The sequence below is a fragment of the Vigna unguiculata genome, chromosome 2 (assembly GCF_004118075.2).
Source record: "Vigna unguiculata cultivar IT97K-499-35 chromosome 2, ASM411807v1, whole genome shotgun sequence".
Lineage (NCBI taxonomy): Eukaryota > Viridiplantae > Streptophyta > Magnoliopsida > Fabales > Fabaceae > Vigna > Vigna unguiculata.
In genome coordinates, this window is record NC_040280.1 from 9,400,291 (window position 1) to 9,424,520 (window position 24,230).

Here is a 24,230-nt window from a genome sequence, read left to right on the forward strand (position 1 = left end):
GCATATGAGGAAGGGTTAATGGGACACTTTGAGGTTCAAAAGACATTAGAAACTTTGCATGAACATTTTTATTGACCCCACATGAGACATCATGTGTAAAAATTTTGTGAAAATTGCATTACTTGTGAAAGAGCCAAATCAAAAGTGAAACCACATGCTTTATATAGTCCTTTGCCTATTCCTGATAGTCCTTGGTTTGATATTTCAATGGAATTTGTATTGGTTTGCCATGGACTCAAAGAGGGAAAGATTCTATTTTTGTTTTTATTGATAGAATTTCCACAATGGCTTAATTTATTCCTTGTAAAAAGATTGATAATGTTTACCATGTAGTTGACTTGTTTTTCAGGGAAGTAGTAAGACTTCATGGACTGTCAAGAAGTATTGTGAGTGATAAGGATATGAAATTCCTAAGTCACTTTTAGAAGACATTATGGGTTAAGCTAGGTATCGAACTTTTGTTTTCTACTACTTGTCATCCCCAAATAGGTGGGCATTCATAGATAGTGAATAGAACTTTGGGTACCTCACTTAGAACTATTTTGAAGAAAAACTTAAAATCTTGGGCAAAATGTTGATCTCATGTTGAATTTTCTTACAATAGGGTTGTCCATAGCACAACTAATTATTTTCTATTTGAAATTTTTTATGGACTAAACCCTTTAACTCCATTATATTGTTACATATGCCTAACATTTATGTTTTAAAGCATAAAGATGCACGAGTTAAGGATGACTTTGTGAGAAAGCTACATGAAAGTGTCAAAGCATAAATTGAATGGAAAGTTGAAGGTTATTCCAAGCAAACTAACAAAGGAAGACAAAAAGTAATATTTGAAACCTGGAAATTGAGTATGGGTAGACTTGAGAAAAGAAAGGTTTTCGAAACAGAGAAAATCTATGCTCCAACCTAGAAGGGATGAACCCTTCCAAGTGTTAGAAAAAATCAATGGCAATGCCTACAAGATTGATTTTCCAAGTAAGTATAAAGTGAGTAATACTTTAAACATATCTGATTTATCCATTTTCAGTGTAAATGATGAAGCTTTGGAAATGACTTCAAATCTTTCTCAAGAGAGGGGGAATGATAAGGACATCAAAGGCTAATGACATGATAAGGATCATTAAGACCTGGATCACGACCTAATTTAAGACTCAGGTTGACCTATGATGAGAGGAAGGCTTAGAAAGACCCAAGAACATTACAACACAAGGTGACTCATCTTTTGGAGGCCTAGTTGAAGATCACATACCTTGAAGAGACCAAGCTCTGATTACATGTTATATGGTTGGAGTATTAAATTAAAAATTTGAACAATATGGTTGTAGTTAAGATTTAAACCCATGACCATTTAGAATGTGTCAACATGACCACTAGGAAAAGTTATCTTTTCTTTGAATGTAAGGATTATAATTTGCTTTATTTATTTACGAATGAGGCAAAAGCTATAATTAAGTTTGTATATATAAACCTTTTAGAATTTAGAATCGGTCTAAATACTTTTGCTAAAAATAATTGTGAGGTTATTTTTGCTAGGGTTTTCCTTACATTTTGTGATCTTATCAAGAATTCTCCAATTCTTGTAATCGTCATCATTAGCCTTATCAAACCTTAGTTTGTGACGCCTCCTTTTATCCAAATTTTCTCTATTTTGTTTTCGGTCCCCAATTTTTGTTCTTGATTGATTTCAATCCCTAAATATTTGCGTTTGTTCTATTTGGAATTTTGTCAAACTACTCATGGACGCTCATTTCTGCAAGACGTTCAACATCACTAAAGTGCAAGAGAAAATTTCCAAACTTGATTTCAAACAAGAAGGAAGATTGTACCATCACCACAAATATAATTTGCTACATGTTGATCCCAATGATAGGTTTGATTGTTCTTCAAAAAGTTCAAATGAATAAAGAATGAGTAAGAATTCATGCATTAGACACTATTAATCTAGTCAAAGTTTTTTGATCCTAAACAACCTCCAAAGTATCAAAGGACTCATGCATTAGACACTATTAATCTAGTCAAAGTTTTTGATCCTAAACAACCTCCAAAGTATCAAAGGACTCAAGGACTTCCAAGACTTCAATGTCTTATCAAGCCACAAACTCTGCAACAATGACAACAACAGTCACAATAGTTGCTTGCTCAAGTGTCTCCATAATAAAAGTTCAAGAAAGACATTCTTCCCTACAAGCCCCTTCAATCGATTGTTCAACTTGAAAATAGTCAATGGACTCAGAAAACCATTTATCCTTGATTCAAAAGAGGTCACTACATCAAGGGTGAGCTTGAACTAAGAAAGTGATAAAAGTTAACCCCATGGTTGTTGCATTCACATTAGCAAAAGCTACTCTCCCATAACTTTGTACTTTTGATATCATTTTCACATGTTATCAAGAAAAGTAATGTTGAGTTGTGTAACGTAATAATTATTTTGTTTCATAATATTACTTATTTGTCTACGTGTACTAAGGTATTATAGTTAATATAAAAGAATATTAGGACTAATATACAATGATAAATAATCTTTATTGTTTTTATTGAAAATATGTTAAATAACCAAAACTTTGCTAATAAATTTAATGTTATTCTTGACTAAAAAAATTATGTTTCTCATGTGAGACCCCTTTTCTTTTTACACCCTGTTCTGTAAAAGGGTTGGGCCTGGCCTTTTCGAGGGTCCAAGTTCAGCCCACTTTTAGACCCCCAAGACCCCCCTTACAGCCACTTACTCTTCACTCTGTCACTTTTTACAGAAAACAGTTCCCTCTCCTCCTTCCAACTCTTGAGCAACGACTCTACTAGGGCTTGCACGAGTAACTAGATTCCAACAGTTGAAACCTCCTTCTAACACGTAAGTTTATCCCTCTTCTTGTTTCCTTTCTTTTTCAGCTCTTAAGCTCTGGTCCCACCTTAATCTCCATCTACTTTAAGTTTTTTTCGTACTCGTACGTCTTTTGTTTCAACATTTTAAGCTGCTATTGAGATGTGGTGAGCTTTTGTTAGGGCTCTTTTTCTATTTGCTAATCTCTATCCAGGTAAAAGAAGTTAGGGTTTATGCTTTTAAAGTTATTCTGCCGATTTTTAATCTATTTGTATGGTTATGATGCTTGAATAAGGTTGTTGGTCGAATAAAAAATGTATGATGTGTGTATGTTTGGTTGAACGAGAAGTTGCATGTGCGAACAGGTGAGAACCTACTGATCTCGCCCAAGCGGGTGGCCCTCGCCTAAGCGAGAGTAGCAGGAACTCACCCCTGGTTCCAGCTCGAGTTGTCACCTAGGCGACTGGTTTTCTTTTGAGCGAAAAGTAGTCTCGATTGGGCAAGACATTTTCACTTGAGCGAGAACTCGTTGGAACCTTGCAGTACCCACTATCGAGCTCTCGCCTAGGCGAGGAGGGCTCCCCTAAGTGAGGGAACTTCTCTCACCTGAGCGAGGACCTCTAAGCTTGGGCGAAACTTGGGCAGAAGGCGTTGTGTTGGCTGTTTATTATTCCATGATTGTTTTCTCTACTTTTCCTTGCTCAATATTTGTGCTCATGCCTGTTTGTATGCTTTAATGAGACTAAAAATAATAATGTTGGTATGGAAAGCATGACTTGTTTTAGTTGGTGGTGGATTGGCATGAGAATTGAATGGTTGAGATGGCATGTGGAATTTGTTGGTTAAAGAGTCTCAAGAGAAATTCTTGGTGATGGTGGTTAATGTATACCTTGATATAGGAGATGTCTAGATAAAGGAAGGTATCTTGAACTCTAATAATCGCTCATGCTCACATAAAGCAGAACGATTTATGTGGTGAGAGTGGCAAGAGGTCCTAGTCTTGGGACGTATTGGGCCCAAGACATTAGAGGATTAACCTTGTGTGTGGTTAGGTGATAACCCCTTGCGTCTAGACTCTACAGCGTTTAGAAACCAGCACATACTCATACTTCCTTTAGAATTCTATATCAAGAGTATGATCCGAATATTGAGTCTAAGAGTTTTGTGTTTGTTTGCTTTTACATGATTTGGGTGCCTACTGTTTTGCTTGTTTGTAACATGTTTCGTCATTTGCTTGCTCAATAACATGTTAAAAATATTTTACTCTAGCTTAACCTTTTTGTTTGGTGTATGTTTCTTGTTTGGCTTTTCCTTTTTGCAATGATCACCAACACTATTGGTGTGAGCAGAGGTTGAAACTCCCGGTGGTCGTTCAGGTGATGAAGATGCAGTTGTCTAGGCTTGATCTTGTCCTTTTCATGCTTTTTTGTTGCTGTGAGACTTTTGTGTATTGTTAGTTTGTAATTCCCTGCTTTAGGAGAATTCTGTTGGACAACTGTTCCATTTTAATTTCACTTTTATGGCATCATGGTGTGCATAAACTTTCTCCTCAATATGTTTATGGATAATATTATTAGTGAATCCTCATACTTTTTGTCTGATGCTCTATTTTATATTATAATTATGTGATGTTTAAATTTCAATAGATTTATTCTATTAAAAAGGATATCACATCTCACGTCGGAAAAGTTTCACATTATTAACATAATTGTTATTTAAAATAATAAAATTTAATAACATATATTTAACTAAAATCTTAAATAATAAAAATAATATACATTAAAAATATCAAATTTATTTAAGTATATGAAACTTAATTAAATCTCTTAAAAATAAACCGTAATAAAGAAAAAAAAAGAGGATTAAATCAAGTGAAGGAAGACATTTGTTTTGAGTAGAAATACTTTTGTAACTGTTGTTGTAGTGATACCCGGTTCACCCGAATGTAGTTTTTAAAAATGAAAAAGGTGTAGTGTCGGCAAGGGCGAGTGTTGTGAGTTGGTATGGGCACTGTGTATTCTCCCTCACTCCTCCCTCTCCTCTTCTTGGCTAGAGTTGCAGGTCTTGCAGTGGCAGTGCTTGTTCTCATCTGGGCCCTTGCCTTCAAATCTAGCTTCCTCACTCCCTCACTCGACCAACAAGACCTTCTCTATGCAGTACACACACACACACAACTCTTCTTTCTTCCTCCATCAACACTTCCAAAAATGCTACTCAATTTCCTTTTTCTCTCTTTGTAGGTTCTTCACCCTCTCCTCATGGTCATTGGCTTCATTCTGCTAAGTGGAGAAGGTACACCTTTGCTTAATTTATTTTCATTTCTTTTAATTTTTTAGAGTGTTAAGTTTGTGTGTTTTGTTGCGCAGCAATTTTGGTTCACAGGTGGTTACCTGGATCAAGGGGGTTCAAGAAATTGGTGCATTTGTGGCTTCAAGGGGTGGCTTTGGCTTGTGGGATCTTTGGCATTTGGACAAGGTTTCAGGGAAAAGATGGGATTGTTGCAAATTTCTATACCCTACATTCATGGATGGGTTTGGTTTGTGTTTCCCTCTTTGCGGCCCAGGTATTTGCATTTACTACTTCCTCTTTCAACATTTCGTACATATAAATTTTACTGCTCTATTTTCTTTCATATTCTTGTTTTAGTTTAAAGCTTTTTACAATCTTTTTTTCTAACTTTTTTTGGATAATTTTTAAATGTTATTATCCTTGGCATTAAGCAGGTGATAACATAAGTGGTGGTTGAAAATTAATGGCATTGTGGTCCTACTCTCTTTTGAGTCTTTTCAGAAGAGAGGAAGAGATGTTGCGTTTCAATTTGAGTGCTTTCTTTCTATTTTTTTTTTTTTCATTTTTCTTTCCAAAGCATGTGAGGTTGTGTTTCTAAAAAGTTTTTAGTGAAAACAAAGAAGATACTTTTGCATTTTACGTTTTCCTTTTTGGGTAAAATAAATTCATCGGAGGATACTTCACAGGAAATAAATAAAAAAAAGTCGTCACTTATGAAATGGTATCTTATTTTTCACTTTGTTCTTAGTGAAATTTAAAAATGAAACTCCATTGAAATTTTATAATTGTTGTAAAAAGTAATAACTTCAAACCTCTTTAATTTATCAAACTCTGATATTTGGGTACGTTAGCATATTCTAGTAAGGTAATGCATTATAAAAGTTAAATAATTTGTATTTAAATATACATACTTCAACAGTAATAATCACTATTTTTTTTTGTCACGTGAATCTACTATCTTATTATGATTTAAAAGTTAGCAAATAATAGCTCCTTTGATGGTGGTAACGTTGAAGCACACAGGATAGTGAATTATTATAATGTTAGGGAAGAGAACACATGCACATACACCTATGAATATGTCGGAAAACGTTGTCGAGCAATTATGAGTTTCAATTTGTTTACATTTCCAAGGTAGGCTTTCTTCTCTTTTGTTGAGTTTTGGTAACAAGTGATTGGACTTTATGGTGCTAAGTAGTAGTAACGATTAGGCAATTTTTTTTTTCACCTCTGTGCCAGTTTATTGTAATAGAATAATAAAACCAATCTTTTAAATTTTTGCCTTGGTTGGATAAGGAATATGACAATTTTCAATAATTTTAAATATGTTTGAATTGTTTCTATTTTAAATTGTTTAATTTTTTCGGTTTTTGTTAAACCAAAATAGTTTAAATTGATTGAGTTTTAGCTTTCTTTTTGTTTCCATAGACTTTTTCAGTTATCATCAAATAATAATAGTGATGTTGATAGGAAAAATAATTCTTCTAAACATTAACAAAGAGTAATAATCATTAAAAGAAATAATTGAGATAATTCAATACAGTAAAAAAAAAACTAAAAAGTAAAAAAAAAAAAAAAACTATTGATAAATACTTTTTCTGTTGCCACTTTTCTACATTTCTAATTCCTCATAAACCTTTACTACTGCAAAGTGGGGAAGAAAATGTTAAATTTTCCTCTTTTTGTAGGCAACTTAGATGTCACTTTCTACTTTTCTTCATTTACATAATCACGGCATTAAAATATTATACATAAGATTAGGATTCTTTTGGAAAGAAAATTCTGCATAAGCCCTTTCGAAAGAGAGAAATAAATGTAAAATAAGTGTTTCTACAAACTAAAATTTAGTTTATCTGTATAAGTTGAAAAAAAATTGAAAAGTTAATAAAAAATAACCTTTAAAAATTAAATTAGGTCGAGGTCAAATTTAATTTATATTTTTTTTTTTGGTTTTTCTCTCCTAAAAGTGTTTTTATAAGAACTTTATCCAAAGAATTTTTTTTAATGTTTTTAAAAAGGTTTATCCAAAACAATTTTTTCAATGCTTTTATTGCTTTTTAATGGGAAATTGGCGCATACATCTTGCTTAATCATTTAATATTTAAATTAAAAACATTCCAATAAAATTTTGTTACACAACTATCAATCACGCATGTTTAACTTTTGTAATAGTTATGCATGGAAAATTATATTACCATCTAATAATTCTAAATATTTTATTTTCAATTTCTTTTGGCTTATACTCCTATTTACTTGGTCAAACAAGTATTGAGTACTTTTTTATATTTTAAAGATACATAATACACTTTTCATACTTTTTATAAAATAGAAAGGTAATAATATGGAAGTACATATTACTTGATTTTTTTTTAATGAAAAGTCTTAATTAAATGAGTTTTAGGTCAAATGTGGATCTTTTAAATGATATATATATATATATATATATATATATATATATATATATATATATATATATATATATATATATATATATATATATATATATATATATATATATATATATCAGTGCTTTATTTGATGCAAGGAATGACTTACAATGGTATTACTAATAGATAAATTTGTCTTCACCATTTGATGAAGTTTTAGATTCATAGGCTTTTGATAACCAAAAAAAAAAAGTTACAAGTTATTAGTCCTTCGAGTTAGAATTAAAGTTGCTACTCTTCATAACTAACTCCGTAAGTCTCCTTTAAATTTATACAGTACAACTGATAGTATAATAGATTTAAATCTCTATTATACTATGTTAAGATAATAAATTTAAATCTAATTGAATCTTACAGCTGACTCAATAAAATTAGGTTTGTGTCTTTTTTATATAGTATAATTTAGTTTTATTTCTAACTGATATAAGATTTTTAATTACATGAATTATTATTGTATAAATTTCAGTTGAGAAATTAAATTACTAGTTATATATAATATCTATGTATATTTTATTGTAATAGATGTTTTATTATTTGTTGTCCACACACAGTGGGTGATTGGGTTCTTGAACTTTTGGCACCGAGGAGAAGGGCGCAGGGTAAGGATAAGAGTGTTACCATGGCATGTGTTCCTTGGCCTATACACCTATGCATTGGCAATAGCAACAGCAGAAACTGGTTTGTTAGAGAAGGTAACATTCTTACAAACGATGAGAAATGTGTCCAAGCACAGCACTGAGTCCATGATGGTTAATGGTTTAGGTTTGGTTCTTGCCCTCCTCAGTGCCTTTGTTATTTTGGCGGCTGTTTCACCTAAGTATCAAACCATTCAGACCAAACATTTGTACTCGGATACCACTAGTTTCTCATCTTAATAAACTGCATTACACACCAATGTTTAAAGCTCTTGCAGGAACCAAGTTTCTTACACAAAAAATTGTAAATAGATAGGTTTTATGGGATATCAGAACTGTTTCTTCAGAATTATCAATATTTTGAATCGATTATTTGTTGGGTAATATGGAAGATGTGAAAGACAGTAACGTGCTAAAAATTTTGTTTTTGTAAAGTAATTTTGAATCATTGAGACCGTGTTTGATTCACCGTTGGAGAATTGAACCCAGAAGTAAGAATTAGTTGTTTCTCATTCAACGTGAATTTTTTACCCTTTAATTGATTTTGAAAATCGAACATATACTGATTCTACATTAAAAAATCAATTCTACATCAATTTGACACAAAATCAAACACATACTGTGTTTAGTAAAAACGAGTAGAAGAAACTTTTGATCGTATCGATGACCAAAATTAAATATCATAACGCTAGTTGTTAAATAAGACTTAACTAGGGTTTTTACGTAGATACTACAAAGTTATTTCAAGAAATATTGTCATAACTTTTTAACTATCATATACTTTATGTGATAATTAATTGTTTATATCATTATTGTTATAACTTTTTAACTATCATATACTTTATATGATAATTAATTGTTTAAATCATTATTTAAAAAAAGTTAATTATTAAACAAATCTAAGATTTGAAAAGTTGTACATGTGGCCTTAATTAACTTAAGAGATGGTGAATTAAGTTAACAAATTTTTCTACCTTTCTAATTTTATTATTTAATTTCTATATGAAACAACTTAGTTAAATTTCTTCTTAAGATGGACAAAGTAATGTATGAAGAATGATTATTAATAAGTAATTTAAAAAATAAACATATAAAGGATAGGGAAGAAGAAGTGCAAACTCATTTTATACTGATTTGGCCAAATATTTGCCTATATCCAATCCTAAGTCACTCACTTGAGATTTTTTTACTATCTTTGTAAATGCTTTACAAATGATGAACACCCAATCACCTTAGGAACCATTTCCTTTGTGTTTGAGTTTCTTTTACACATAGAGATAACCTCTCTTGTTTGCAAAACAACTTTCGCATAGATAAACTCTCTTTAAGAGTGGATAATATAAGTTGAAGAGTGTATAAGAATTCTCAATAATTTTGTGAGTGTTTTAGCCAAGAGATTTTGTGAGTAATATATTTTACAATATAAAAACCTTATTTGTTCTGAAGTTAGAATTTATATTGGACTACCCTGTTGGCACAAGCAAGCTTGAAACAAATATTTGATAAAGCCAACTGCATGAAGATCACATGTGTTTGATGAAGATTGATGGAGATCCACTTGAGGATTATATTTCTAGTGTATTAAATTTGGAAATAATGTGTTAAATGTAATGATTAGGTGTTATATCATATTGATAGGCTATATGACATAGGTTAGATGTCTTGTTAGTCTTAGTGTGTCTCTTTTAATTTGTTAAATGAGATTTAACAGGTTGAAAGACTTGCAGTATAGTTTCTGATGTGAATGTATTCAATTAGTTGAATTATTTTTCAATCAACTTATTTCACTTAAGTTAAGTGAAATCATCTAACTGTACGAAAAATTCAATTGAATGATTTCACTTAAACCAAACTATATATGATGTGTTTTCGAGAGCAAAGGTACAATTATGAGGTTTTGAGCGTGAAATCTTTTCATTCATCATTGGAAAACTCTTTCTCTCTCTGCAATACACAGTTGCAACGTGTTGACTGAAGATCTTGGTTGATCTTGGAGGCATTTTGGCTTGTGAGTAGCTTGAAGAACACATGTATGGTTGGCTAGGGAGAGCCACCATTAGGTTTGGTTGTTCTTGTGCCTCTGGTTGTTTGTCTGATGTGATTTCAGGTATGTAAGTGTGATTCTTGTAAGGTGTTAGTCTTGATTTTTGCATGAGTCAAAAATCTTGTGAGTTTCTTTGTTCAAAAGTGTAATCTTGGTGTGTGATTTGTAAACCTTTTGAATATAGTGGAAACTAGGCTTAAGTTGTCCTGGTAAATTGGATGTAGCTTTATGATTGAGTGAACCAGTATAAAAACAACTGTGTAATTCTCTTTTCTTCATCTCACTCACTTTAAATCACTCTAAAAACTCAAGAAAACCAAGTAATCCACTTTTGTTGTGCTTTAATGCGTTCTTGTGTAATCTGAGATTGTATACCTGTTAGAAATATTGTTTGGAATAACCGACTGATTTGTCATTCGACTGTTTCATAGCTCAAGAAAAAATTAGTTTGTTGTTTTATTTTTTGACCGATTGAAAGTGTACTGTTCTACAACTTATACATTCTAATTCTCCAGTCTATTTGATTCAATAAAAGGGATTTTATGCTTTCGAAAAAAATTTAAACAACCAATTCAACCCCCCTTTTTGGCTTAAATCACCATTTCAAACTACACTAAGTTCCTATATATGTTTTTGAATGAAATCTGCATGAAATACAGGGGGGTCTGCCCCTTAATTTATAGAAAAATATGGGATAGTTGTAGCTCCAATCATGGTGGTCAAGCTTATAAGCTTTCCTTCCCTAGAGGATTTCCTTAAAGCTTGAGTGTTGGTACAAACGTTTGATCACAAAGCTTTCTTCAATGGTGGGTTTCCTCCATGGTTGATCTCCAAAACTTGGTGCTTGAGGTTACTTCATGATTAAGTTTTCTTCGTGTGACTTAAGCATCATATCCTATACTTGAGTTGTGGAGGCAAAATTTAAATACTCTTGAAACTGTCTTACAATTGATTAAGTTATGATTTTGCAGCTCAAGCTATTCGTTTCTTCAAATATTGTAGAAATTCATCAAAATTACATTAAGTTGCCACACATGATTATTTCCAAATGCTTTTATACAATTCTAGAAAAAAGGGAGTAAAATCCTTAAGATATTCAATGAAATCAAACTAGATAAGTACTAAATTGCATGTGTCAAATAGGTAAAGTGAGCACTTATCACATGTGTTATAAAATAAATTGGAATTCCTCCTAATTTAATTATCATTATTACATAGAATTCTAAAAAAGTTTAAGGGGCCACAACATCCCCCAACCCTTTAAATCTTGTCATTGACTATAATAAAATCACCACTTGTTATTACCTTATATAGACACAATTATATAGACACAAGGGAGTTTGTCTTAATGAAACATATACTTTAACATAAAGAAAGGAATGTTAGCATCAATACTTGATCACTTTTTATTTTTTGACAAAAATGAAACTAAAGTTGATATCTAAAATGCAAACAAGCAATGCATCGAATTGGGAAAACTCGTTATTAAGACCCTAGATGGTCTAATCCTTATAACTCCACCAAATGGCCTAACACAAGTAGACCATCCAGTGATTTTGATGATAACAAACATTTTAAGTGTTAAATGTTTTATATTATCTAAACATTCTAACATGGTTTTTTTTTTTGTGATAATTGAAAGGTACATTGGATCTTCCAAAGTTTATATTGATGATCAATAACATTAGTAAATGGCCTAATGCCCTCATGTATATGATCTTGTGTTTGCTTAATATGTTTCTAACAAAGCCATAATGATAAAATACTTTCTAGATATAACTAAGTTATGAAGAAGTTTTTGTCAACGGGCATAAGATATATACTTAAACTTGTTTGATGAAGCAACATTTTAGTGATTTTCTCTTTCAGGAAAGAAATGTACTTGTGTGAGGATGTTTAACTGTAATTAATTATGATATTTGCATATATTATTTGAATTCTTTTTCTTCATTAGAAATAACAAAAAGAATAGTTAAAAGAAATAAAAGTATATCTTTCCTTTTCAAGCATCTAAGATATTAAAGATGAAGATATGCTTTGAAGTTTACATGAAATTCTTGTAGAATCCAAACCTAGTTAATTCAAGCTAAAATGATCATCTTTAAGAAAACTATAAAAAGATATCAAGTTGAAGATGAAGAACGCACATCTACTACAAGCATTTTCTAAGTCTTATAGTGATTGTGTTCTTCGTAGGTTGTGAAATACTTTTTAAATTCTTCACACTATGAAATTATTCCTTATGACCTTAAAATGTACTCTCTATTAGTCTGCTTTCCTTTCTGTTTGAAAGTTCTTAATCTTTGGGAGGATTAAGAAGGTTGACCAAGATTGGTTTGTGTACTTTGTAATTATGAGTGGTTTATATACTTGACTTGTAACAATTTATAAATTGATTAGTGAAACTTCTTAAGCTGGTAAGATGTAAGAGAAGCGTTTAGCCAAGAAGAGGGGTTGAATTGACTATTTCTAATAATTAGGTTCAGTTTTACACTTTTAAAAATATTTAGTTTTGATCTAATTGACCAAGATTTTAGCAATCTATCACTTCTAAAACATGCATTTTAATCGATTAAAAACAGAATCAACATATTAAAATCACTAACAAAGAGTCACACATATAGATCAAAATAATTCAACAGATTGAGAAATAAGATCAACAGGTTGAAATACTGAAAATTATACAGAAAACTCAATTAATGCATGACTTCAAATTACCAATCAAGTTAATTCCAATTGATAGCAGAAGCATTGTTTGAACACTAATTTACATTAAAGCACCAAAATTACACAAAAGATTGATTGAAGTGATTTTGTAGAAGATTTTATCAAGGAATAATTAAGAATAAACAAATCAATCAAATGTTCACATATATTTTATACTAGTTCACTTGTAACTGAGTTACATCCAGTTTGTTAAAGAAATCTTAGCTTGACTTTCAACTATTTCAAAATTTTTACAAAATCCTTACAAGATTATGTTAGTTTTAAAATGGTGATTTAAGACAAGAAGGGGCATAGGGTGAATTGGCTATTCAAATCTTTTTTGAAAGCTTAAAACTCTTTTCAATTGAATCAAATAGACTCAAACGTTAGGATGTAAAAGCTGCAGATCAGTGCACTTTCAGTCGGTCAAAAAATAAAACAGCATACTAATTTGTTCTTGAGCTATGAAATAGTCGATTAAAATGACAAATCAGTCAATTAAAATACTAGGAATTTATGCAGAATACAAAATTCATAGATTTAACTCAAACACAAATCTTTTACATACAAGACTTGTTCCAATAAATATTTCTAACTATTATACAACCTAAAATTACACAAGAACACATTAAAACACAACAAAGAGTGGATTACTTGATTTTCTTTAGATTTTAAAGTGATTCAAAGTGAGTGAGATGAGGGAAAGAGAATTGCACAATTGTTTTTATACTGGTTTACTCAATCACAAAGCTACATCCAGTTTACCAAGACAACCTGAGCCTGGTTTTCACTATATTCAAAAGTTTTACAAATCAAACACCAAGATTAGACTTTTGAACAAAGAACCACACAATATTTTTGACTCACAAAATTCTAGACAACTATCCTCCAAGAATCACACTTATAGACCTGAAATCACATCAGGCAAACAACTAGAGGTACAAGAACATCCAAACCAAATGGTGGCTCTCCCTAGCCAACCATACATGTGTTCTTTAAGCTACTCACAAGCCAAAATTCCTTCAAGAACAACAAAGATCTTCAAACTTCATGTTGCAATTGTGTATTGCAAAGAGAGAGTTTTTCTAGAGAAGAATGACAAGATTTTGGCCTCAAAATCTCAAAAACTTAGCTCTGCTCTCGAAAACACAACATATATAGTCTGGTTTAAGTGAAATCAATCGATTGAATTTTTCGTACAATCAGCTGACATATTGAATAAGTTGAAATTTTTGTTCAATCTATTGATTTCACTTGACTTAAGTTAAATCGACTGATTGAATACTATTTCAATTGATCAAATATGTTACTTGCAAAACTATAACAATAAGTCAATTAACCTATTAAAAACCATGTTAACAAACTAAAGGACTGCAAATAGACACTAGACACAGTTTATGTCAAATAGTCTTCAGGTTAAGCTTCAATCTTCAAGCTTTAAGATCTTCACATGCAGTCAAATTAAGCATAGTTCAAGCTTGATCAACACAACCAATCTTTCACATCTTCATCACTTTATCAAGTATTCATCATGTCTTTATCAATCATTCATATCCTCATCAAGTCTCTATGCAATATCTTTATCAAATTTTTATTCATCAAAGTCATTTATGCCAACAAAGCTAACTTTTTTAGAGGAATTGGACATAGACCTAGAATTTAGGTTGAACCAATACAAAATATAAGTGTTGCTTAATTAGTTTCTTTACTAAATGGTCTAGTATAGTCTTGTGAGAAAGACCTCTAGTACTATCTGTTATTTTTCAATAACTCTCTTCTATTTTGTATTCTTTATCTCACAACTCTTGCTATTCTCTTCTGTATTTTTCCTTTTATAATTTACTATCATCAATGTTAATGTCACTCCTTTTTTATCTCGTCTGATCTTTAGGTTAGAATGTTGTACCCGTCTACAATGGAATGAGTCATTTTTTGTGTAAGAACAAATTGGTCTTATTAATATAACAAAACTAAAATCGCAATTTTGTTTTAAAAACATTAACTATTTTTTTTTAAAAATAATATTTAAAAGAAGAATTTTTTTTTTTAAATTTCACATTTTTCTCGAAAGTAAACATTTTGATAAAAATTATATCTTTCCATTTTTTTCATCTCTCTTTTATTAATTTTACTATTTTAAGTTTTTTAACTTTTCCAAATTAATGCTAGTTTATTTAATTAAAATTGGGTGTTGATAGTGTGCAATTAGTTTATGTGGGAGTGCGAGAAACTTTTACATTTTTTTCTTTTGAAGTGACTCACTTGTCATTTCCTCTCTTTAAGAGTTATTTTCCTGTGATAAACCTTTCTTTGTATTGTAGTTAGAAGTGACAATTAAAATACTTGAGTTCATAATCTTAAACGGAGATTAAGTAGTGGTTTATGTAATAATGATACCAGAAGTTACTTGTATACTCACTTGTTAATCAAATTTTAATTAGTGAAATCTCTTAACTTTTGACTTAAAGAATAACCATACGTAATTCAAAGGTTGTGGATGAATCAATATATACTTGTTTTGGTCTTCTATAATGATGCATGATATGATTAGATTATCTAACAATCTACGAAAAAAATTATTCACACTTTATTCAAGTTGTCCTTTTATTAAAACCAACCTCTAAGAGTTAGTTATTGGCAAAATGAAAGGCGTAAACCTACAAACAATCCACCTTTGTTTAAAGGTGTGAAGTTTGAATCTTGGAAGTTGATAATGTTTTTATTTTTTAGTCATGACATATGGACATGGTAGATGTTGTTGATAATGAAAAATGTATTCTAATATATGATAAGAAAGAGCTTATTCTTAAATATAAGTGGAGTCAAGACCAAAAAGCATTATTATCAGACAAATACAAGAGCTCACAATGCTCTCTTGTTGTCATTTTTCAAAATGAGTGCACAAATATTCACTCATTTAAGTGTGTAAAAAAGATATGGGACAAGTTAACTATCACATATGAAGATTATAAGGAAGTCAAGAGGAATAACCTTGGTATCTCGAATCACCAATACAAATTGTTTAGCATGGAGGAGAATGAAAGCATACAATCCATGTTTTGCAAGTGTTAGATCATTGTTTCATTCCTTGGAAAGAGCTCGCAATGCTCCTATATGGAGGAGAATGAAAGCATCCAAGCCATGTTTATACTATGTTTGTAGAGAATGTTCTCTCATTTGACCACTAAGAGAATCTCACAAGAAACATCAACATCAAAATATCTCTTGAAGAGTATGGCAAAGTTGCTTTATTTCAATAACTTTAAAAAACAATCAATATTTCACCCCTACATAGCTCATCAACCTCATATAATCCATACTTTTTGTCCAAAAAAGTTAAATGTATCTTACTTGTAAGACACGGGAAAAATTATAATAATGAGAAATACATGGAAAAAAATAATGACTTGATTAAAATTGTTGATTTATTTTAATTTAATTATGATATATGAAGTAGTTATTTAATATTAAAGTTATTGCTGAATTTATTTTAATTATTTTATTTAATTATGATTTATGGAAATTGAGTGTTTATAAATTTATAATGCACATAAAATCATGAGAAAGTATTTGGCTTAGTGATTAGAGAATGTGTATGATGTATGTACATGGGTTTGACTTGGCTCATTTGCATCTTTTGTTTTTCTCTCTCTTCCTTTTTATCAAATGTGGTCAAGTGCATTGTTTTAATACATTCTCTTTACGTTGCCATTTTGATGTAGCATAGATAAATTTTGTTGGGTTTTTTTCCTTTTTGGCACACTTTTCCATAAAATATACCAATATAGCACATTGTACGTAATATTTATAGAACTAGCACACTTTTCAATTTTAGGTCAGAATTCAGTCTCCAAGTAGCCGAATTCTGACCTTTGCTACCTTTTTTTTTAGCATTTTACCAGTTGAAATTCAGTTCCTGAGAAACTGAATTCCGTACTGGTTTTTTATTTTATTTTATTTTTCTTTTATTTTTTAAATTGAATATTAAAATGGTAAAAAATTTAATTTGATTAATTTAGTTTGATTTTTTATATTGTAATAATTTATGTTGTAGTAATTTATAATGTAGAAATGGTTTTTGAAAACAAATAAATTCCAAAAAATGGATATCAATATTTTGAAGTAAAATACTTTTAGAAAATAATTGTTAATAATAATTACTAATATATTAGTTAATCAATATTTATAACTTTAAATATATAGTTAGTAGTTATGTTTTCATAAATACTAATAAATAATAGATTCTAAAATAATATATTACTTAAAATTATTGACTTAATTTTTATTGTTAATATCCTATTGTATAATGAATCAATAGTTTTAATAATGAATTTAAAAAAAATGTATGCAAAAATATTTTTTAATTAGTCAACATATGAAGGTATGTAGAAAATTATGAGAGAAGTTTTAAAAAATGAATGTAACGTAGTGATGGCTGATGTAGTAATTTATAATGCATCAATTAGTTTAATTTAATGAAAGAAATTAATATTGAATAATTTAGAAATAAATTTTTTAAATAAATAAATTATGTTATTATTTGATATGGAATATATAGATATTTAAAAATGATTTAATTAATTGATTCAAAAATGTTTAAACAATTTTTTTTGAAAATGAAGACAACGAATATTCACTAGATTTATTAAATAATAGTTCAAAAGAAAAATTTAGAAGTATATTCAATACAATTGAAAAAATTATACAAACAAAAAGGAGATGTCAAAGTAAAAAAGAAAAAGTATAAGTATATTTAATAAAATTTAATTATGAAAGAAGTACAAAAGAAATCATCAAAATTTGTCAAAAATAATTAAAAACTTATGAAATTTAGTAAAGAGCAGTAGTATATTATATTAATATTATTTTATAGTATTTAAATTTAATATATTTTGTTCTGTTTGGTTTAGGTAAAATAAATAAATGTTAGGTGGATACAATGAAAGGTAATAATAAAAGATGTATCATTGAATATAATGAAGGCTAAATTCATTGAATACAATTAAAGCTACAAGATACACTTAGTAGTTGGATGTGGATCCTCTAAGTCTAAGGTTGTTATAATAATGATTTCTTGTGTGTCTTTCTGTTTTATAGTACGAACATTTTTGTGATTGTCGTCCTTCTCTAATGTCCATCTCAATCCTTATTTTATTTGATTTAGGTTGTACCCTTTCGCTCCTTTTTGTGGTCGGATGAGGTCAGACCTGTGGCCCTTGATATGGTGACCAATATTCTTCATGCCTTAACTCACCAAACAAATTGTCATATACTTTCATGAAAACATCCATCCTATAATGGGGACTGATGTACATGCTAAAATCGTGATGTGCATGTTTGCAAGCTAATATAACATGAGAACAAGGTAGATGGATTTTTTGAAACTTCCCACAATCACACCAACTTTCATCTAATATGACCACAAATTTTCTTGGAGGACGTACTTCTCTCAGGTTCACCATCTCATCCACTCTAAATCTTATTGTATTTCTATCAAATTCAACCACCCTGTGGGTATTTGATTTGGAGTCTACATCTTGTAGGACCTTGGTCACATATTCAGAGTACACATGACCAACATTCACCATTGCATTTATTTGCTTGCCTCTTTTGGTGAAGTAGGTGTTGCACCTGGTGTACGTGGCCAATACTATGGAAGAGATTGACAAATTCCTTGTCTTTTTCATGACAAAATTTATTGTTTCAGCCATATTTGTTGTTAAGTGATCCCACCTTCTTCCTTGATCATGTGTAAGACACCACTACTCTCTTGAAATTTGGTCAACCAATGTTGCTGCTTCTGGATTGTCTTCCTTAATGATGTTGTAGTAATAGTTGCAACGTGGCTCACATTGCATATGCTGCAAATATAATTTTAAAAACAAATTAGTTAGTAATAATGAGGATGAATAATGAATAGCAAAAAATAGGAAAAAACAAATATTTATATGTAAGAACTTACCCATGTTGATGAGGTCCTTTTTCAGGGTTGTATTCTTCAATCTTACTGTAAAATTATATGCAATGTGTTGAATACAAAACACATGCACGCAATTTCCTTTAGTTTAGCCACTAGTGGGTTTGTTGAATGTTGTACTGATTGAGCTATGGCAGTAAGACATTAAGCATAAATTATGTTGAGGCGTAACATGCCTCCTTAGGTTTTTAAGGAAAAAAAACCAAGCTTTTGTCGTTTCACCCTCTACTATAGCAAATGCAATGGGGAATGTAACATCCTAGCCGGATATTACTAGTTTTATAAAGAAAATACAATATTAAAAAAATATCAGACCTCATTTATTAAAAAAAATACTTTCCCAAAGCGAGGGAAAAATTTAAATCCTATTATACGTTGTGTAGAATTCCCCATCGCAATCTAACTTTGCACATGAAATCGCCTGGCGCAATTCCCGCATTGCTAGGCGAAATTGCACTCCAAACCGCTTGGTAGCCACCACACGCCGCCAGACGCCACACTTTCCAGTGGCCTCTGCTTTGGCCGCTATGGCCTGGTAGAACCCTCCTTGCCGCCAGGCGCTGCCTGTCTAGTGACTTCCTTAGTTCTCCTTTATCGCCTAGCAGCTCACCCCAAATCGTCTGGTGTCATACCAGTAACGTCACTACTACTGAATTTTTTTTTTTTTTTGACATTTTAGAACTAGTTCTAAGAACCCAGTCACCCCACATGAAATCCAAAACATCTCATAGTGCATCCAACATTATCATGGCAATACCAAATCACACATCAATGCCTCATTTTTGATAACCACGTACATACTCAATCAATACCGTATAATTCAATTACACAACCACACATTACATTTGCATAAGTTCCATTTATATAAGTATACATTGACTCACCAATAAAGCTAATCAACCTTTAATTATTATTTTTATATGCCTTAGGAATTAAATTAATGCCCCAACCGAAAGTAATTTTATAAAAGATAAAACTACTAATGAACCAATATATTATTCAATTAAATAAAATGTCCTAATTGCTTACACCCTAAAATAATTCACGGTAAATGCAAAACTCCTGAAAACTTAAATCACGTATATGTATATTTTGTCACTACTTCACACCAATTTTAATACACATAAAATAATAACTCTTCATCCCATGAACACCATAGTGTATCAAATATTTCTTTATGCCCGCAAAATAATTTCCATAATAATAATATTGAAATCAAAACCTTTTACCATATTATATATAATATACTAATCATTTATATCTACAACCTTTAAAAAAATACTCACACTACAAATCACTAAATGCATGCTCTAGGCATTAAAGTTTTCAAACCATTTAACTTCATAAAAGTTCTACATCAATTTATACTAAAATAAAAAATAAAGCAAGATATCAAACTCAAACACCAATGATTTTAACCTTTATATATCATATACTATGCCTATCACAAAACCACAATTACATAAATAAAATAAACCATTTCCAACTTGAAAAGATAAAAACTATTCTAGCTTTATCCACTTAAAACATTGATGCATAAGATAAAAAAAAAAAATTACTCTGCACTGTCATATATAAAACACCACGCACATCAAATTTCCAACACAAAAACCGCAATTGTTTTAACACTACCAAAAAACACTAAATTATATTATATATAATTATAATTTCATTATTCCATTTATATAATATTAGCATTTCAAAAGTTCAATCATATCAAGTGTCATTTGTTGCTTTTTACGTAAGAAAAAAAACATGCAATAATCATTAAACCCACCATTCTAAAATTCACTTGTGCATCAACAAGCCCATACATAATAAAACACCTTTTTTTCTTTCGGTACTTAACGAATTTCATAGAGAAACCAACTTCCACCCTGAACCGTTAAAAGCAAATTCCAAAACTTCATCCTAAATAACTAAGCTACCAACACAATTGTATCATAAATAAGGAACTTGTTCACATCAAAGTTTGCCACCCCGCTTGTCCATGGTCCAACGAATGACCAAACACAAGAAACACAAAATTACACCATGAAACCCACCAAAGAGACAACATACAAACAAATATAAACACAAAAATACAGCTCCCCTTACCTAGAATTCTCGTTACAATTGTTCCACTAGCGTTCTACTTTGCCCCAACTTTGATCTCCACCCTTGAGACCTTCTCCCAGCCTTCTAACACTCTCTTAACTGAACTCTTTAGGGTTCTAAACTACCTTGTTGTGAACCACACAAAAATATGATGTTCTCTTCACTTCTGCAGTCTTAAAACTACTTTAATTAAAATAAAAACGAATTTAATTAATATTTAATTTGGTCATTAATGTCTAATTAAGTCCAATTAACACCTTGTATGCGTCCAAGGTTCATAGAACTTACCTCCAGCTCTTCACCTACCTAAGATCGTCACCAAGGCAAAAAATAAATATTATGATTTTGCTATAAACAAGGCTTGAACATACCACCATCCAATTACCAAGCCAATGCACAACCAACAAGCCAACTCATGTTTCTTGGTAATTTATACTTATCTATGCTTTTATCCTCTTGCTCTGTGATCAAGCATACATGCAAAACAATAAAACAATTAAATTAACACACTAATGGCCTACACAAGTCTCAAACCCAAGTCTGCCCATAATAGCTAAGTATTCTCCACCACTTGAACTAGTACTATTCCTTGTCTCTCTCTGCATTAATTAACTTGGTGATTCTTGCCCTCACATTAATTAAATAAACTTTTATTTATTTATTTTATTTCCCCGGGTCTTACAAGGAAAATGTTGTTTCTCCCATCTTGTGCAACAACCACTAGAAGGGTGCCCCTATATCTTCCTTATAGGAAAGTTCCATCCACTTGCACTATTGGTTTGCAATATGGAAATCCATCAATGCAGGGTTTGAAGGTCCAGTAAAATTTTCTAAAGTGTTGTTAGTTTTCCAAGTGATAACACTGTTATGAAGCGATCAAATTAATACTATTTATCTATAAAAACTTCAGTATTGTTAAGAAAGTAGCCAAAAAATTAGTATGGGTAAAGTCAACCCTTAGTCATCTCCCAACGAACACATAATTGATTTCTAACAAATTAGTTCTTATAAAAACTATAGAAAAGGAGTTAGTTAAACAAAATAAGAAATAAAAAGTTGGGAAAAATAACATAAGAAGATAAAGATAAAAAGATAAAAAAAACAATGATAAAGAAAATAGATTGATTACATTGTTTTTTCAAAATAGATCCATCATCAGTTATCTAAAGATTATTGCTCAATTAATTATTGTTGTAGATTTGCAAATCAATCAATGTAAAGTCTCAATTAATTTGTTGGCGTTCTCACTTTTAACTAAAGTACAATCACAATTAAAAGTGAGAACTTTTAGATTATCGACGCCGCTAACATGTTCTAAAGAAATAATATATGAAGAAACACCCCTTTCAAGTACACGGATACACATCAACCACGACTCTAATAATTGGGACCATTTAAACAAGGAGTATTGAGTTCGCACATCTCGAGCCACCCACCCATATCTACCTCTCGCTAGCAAACTACTTTTAGCCACCCCCTTCACTAGATGTAGAGCCACTCGACTCGCTTGCAGATTCGCTACCCCTACTACCCATACCCAAAGCAGAGTCACTATCAGACATACCTTAATATAAGAAGATGACGTCACTAAGAGAATCTGTCAGACAACTTTAAACAAGAGCAATGCAGTTTTTTTACAAACACGCAAATGAACAAGTAAGCACACACCTCTAGCCATAACTCCTATTTATAAGAGCATATTTCAACCCAAATGTTTTCCCGCCAAACACCACGATAACAAAAAAGTGAAAACGTCCATCAAACCATTAATTATAGTGACTTTTCAACTTCTCCTAACACAACCTCTGACCTTTTGTTTCATCTCTAACATAACCTCGCGTCGTTTCCACTCCTCGAGGTTGGGGGACAACCATACCCTAGGGAGATACCAAAAAAAAGAGGATTTTTTTTCTTGCAAACATGCTTAGAAAACCTTTGGCATAACAAAGCTCTGCCAAAGTGGGACTAATGTACTATACGGAACTCGAACAAGACCAGCATGAAATAATACTCAAACTTAGTCATTAACTAATATTGCTGCAAGCATAAATCAAGTATAAATAACACATGCTTAGCGACTAAAGTGCATCAATATTGTAACCCCTCTAGTCAGAAAAGGCCGCTTACTCAGAAAAAGGCCACTTACCCAGAAAAAGGCCGCCTACTGTAGCTTGGAATAAAACAGCTAAGCTACCCAAACCCATCTGCCAAACCTGAAGCTTGGACCTTAAACAAGGCCTATACGAACCCAGATAAGGGCCCAACCCATAAATAAGGTAAATTATAATTAATGCTCTATAAATACAGGTGGATCCCAACAATTAAAGTTACACAATTCATTAATACTAAAAACTTAGATTTGACTTTGAGAGCTCTTGCTGACTTGATCGTTGGAGTCCTTTCTACAACTAACCTCCAAAATGTCCCATTCGGCAACATGATATGAAGACATACCAAACAAGACCGAAGAGTACCCGTTTAAGAGATTCCAAGATTGAGTAAGACAATATTTATGTCTCATGATAATTTGTTATTGTTTTCGCATCAACAAGTACTGATGTTTAGGGTTAATTATGTTTTTTGTTCCTTAACTTTCAATGAAAATTGGAATAAGCCCCTCTTCTAAACTTTGGTCCAACTTAGTCCCCTAACTTTAGACCAATGTGAATTTAGTCATTTTAACCTAATTTTGTTAAATTTATTTAATGTTTGAAATGCGTTTCAACTAGGGACTAAATTAGGTCAAAGTTTCGGAGAGGGACTATAAGTCATGAATAACAAAACATGGGTTAACATGTATATAAATAGTAAATTTGGTCTTAAATTTTAGAGAGAGACTATGAGACACAGTTGTACCACGTGTCAAAATGACACTCAATTTTGGTCCCTATATTTGTTTTTAGTTTCAATTTAGTTTCAATTTGTAAAAAGGAAGTAATATTGTCCCTCCTTAAATTACACTTAATTTACTTTTTTATAAATCTTATGGTGATATTCTTACTAAAATTAACGTTTTTATTAAATATTTCTATAAATATTTTAAATTAACTTTAAATTCTATACAAAACATTAGACTTTGGTTTTGTTTTGAACTTGAAATTTCGTTTATAAACTTATGAGTGACAAGTTATTTGATTTTTAATCTCCACTAAGTTTGTATAATAAGATACACTTGATGCCTTTATATATGATGACAAAATTGTTAATTTTTGAA

General features: G+C 30.9%; 1 protein-coding gene across 1 annotated transcript; it reads left to right on the plus strand.

Annotated features, from left to right (window-relative positions):
* The first annotated feature begins 4,731 nt into the window (after positions 1-4,731).
* Positions 4,732-8,578, plus strand: LOC114171542 (probable transmembrane ascorbate ferrireductase 4). The gene is made up of 4 exons (XM_028056493.1): positions 4,732-4,977; positions 5,062-5,113; positions 5,188-5,384; positions 8,109-8,578. The coding sequence occupies exons 1-4, from the start codon at positions 4,825-4,827 to the stop codon at positions 8,430-8,432; spliced, it is 726 nt and encodes a 241-aa protein (XP_027912294.1). The 5' UTR covers positions 4,732-4,824; the 3' UTR covers positions 8,433-8,578.
* The last annotated feature ends 15,652 nt before the right edge of the window (positions 8,579-24,230 follow it).

Excerpts from the sequence above, each read along its gene's own strand:
- LOC114171542 (XM_028056493.1), top strand. The coding sequence starts at position 4,825 with ATGGGCACTGTGTATTCTCCCTCACTCCTCCCTCTCCTCTTCTTGGCT. Across the intron at positions 4,978-5,061 it reads AACAAGACCTTCTCTATGCA|GTTCTTCACCCTCTCCTCAT; the intron begins GTACACACACAC and ends CTCTCTTTGTAG. Across the intron at positions 5,114-5,187 it reads CATTCTGCTAAGTGGAGAAG|CAATTTTGGTTCACAGGTGG; the intron begins GTACACCTTTGC and ends TTTGTTGCGCAG.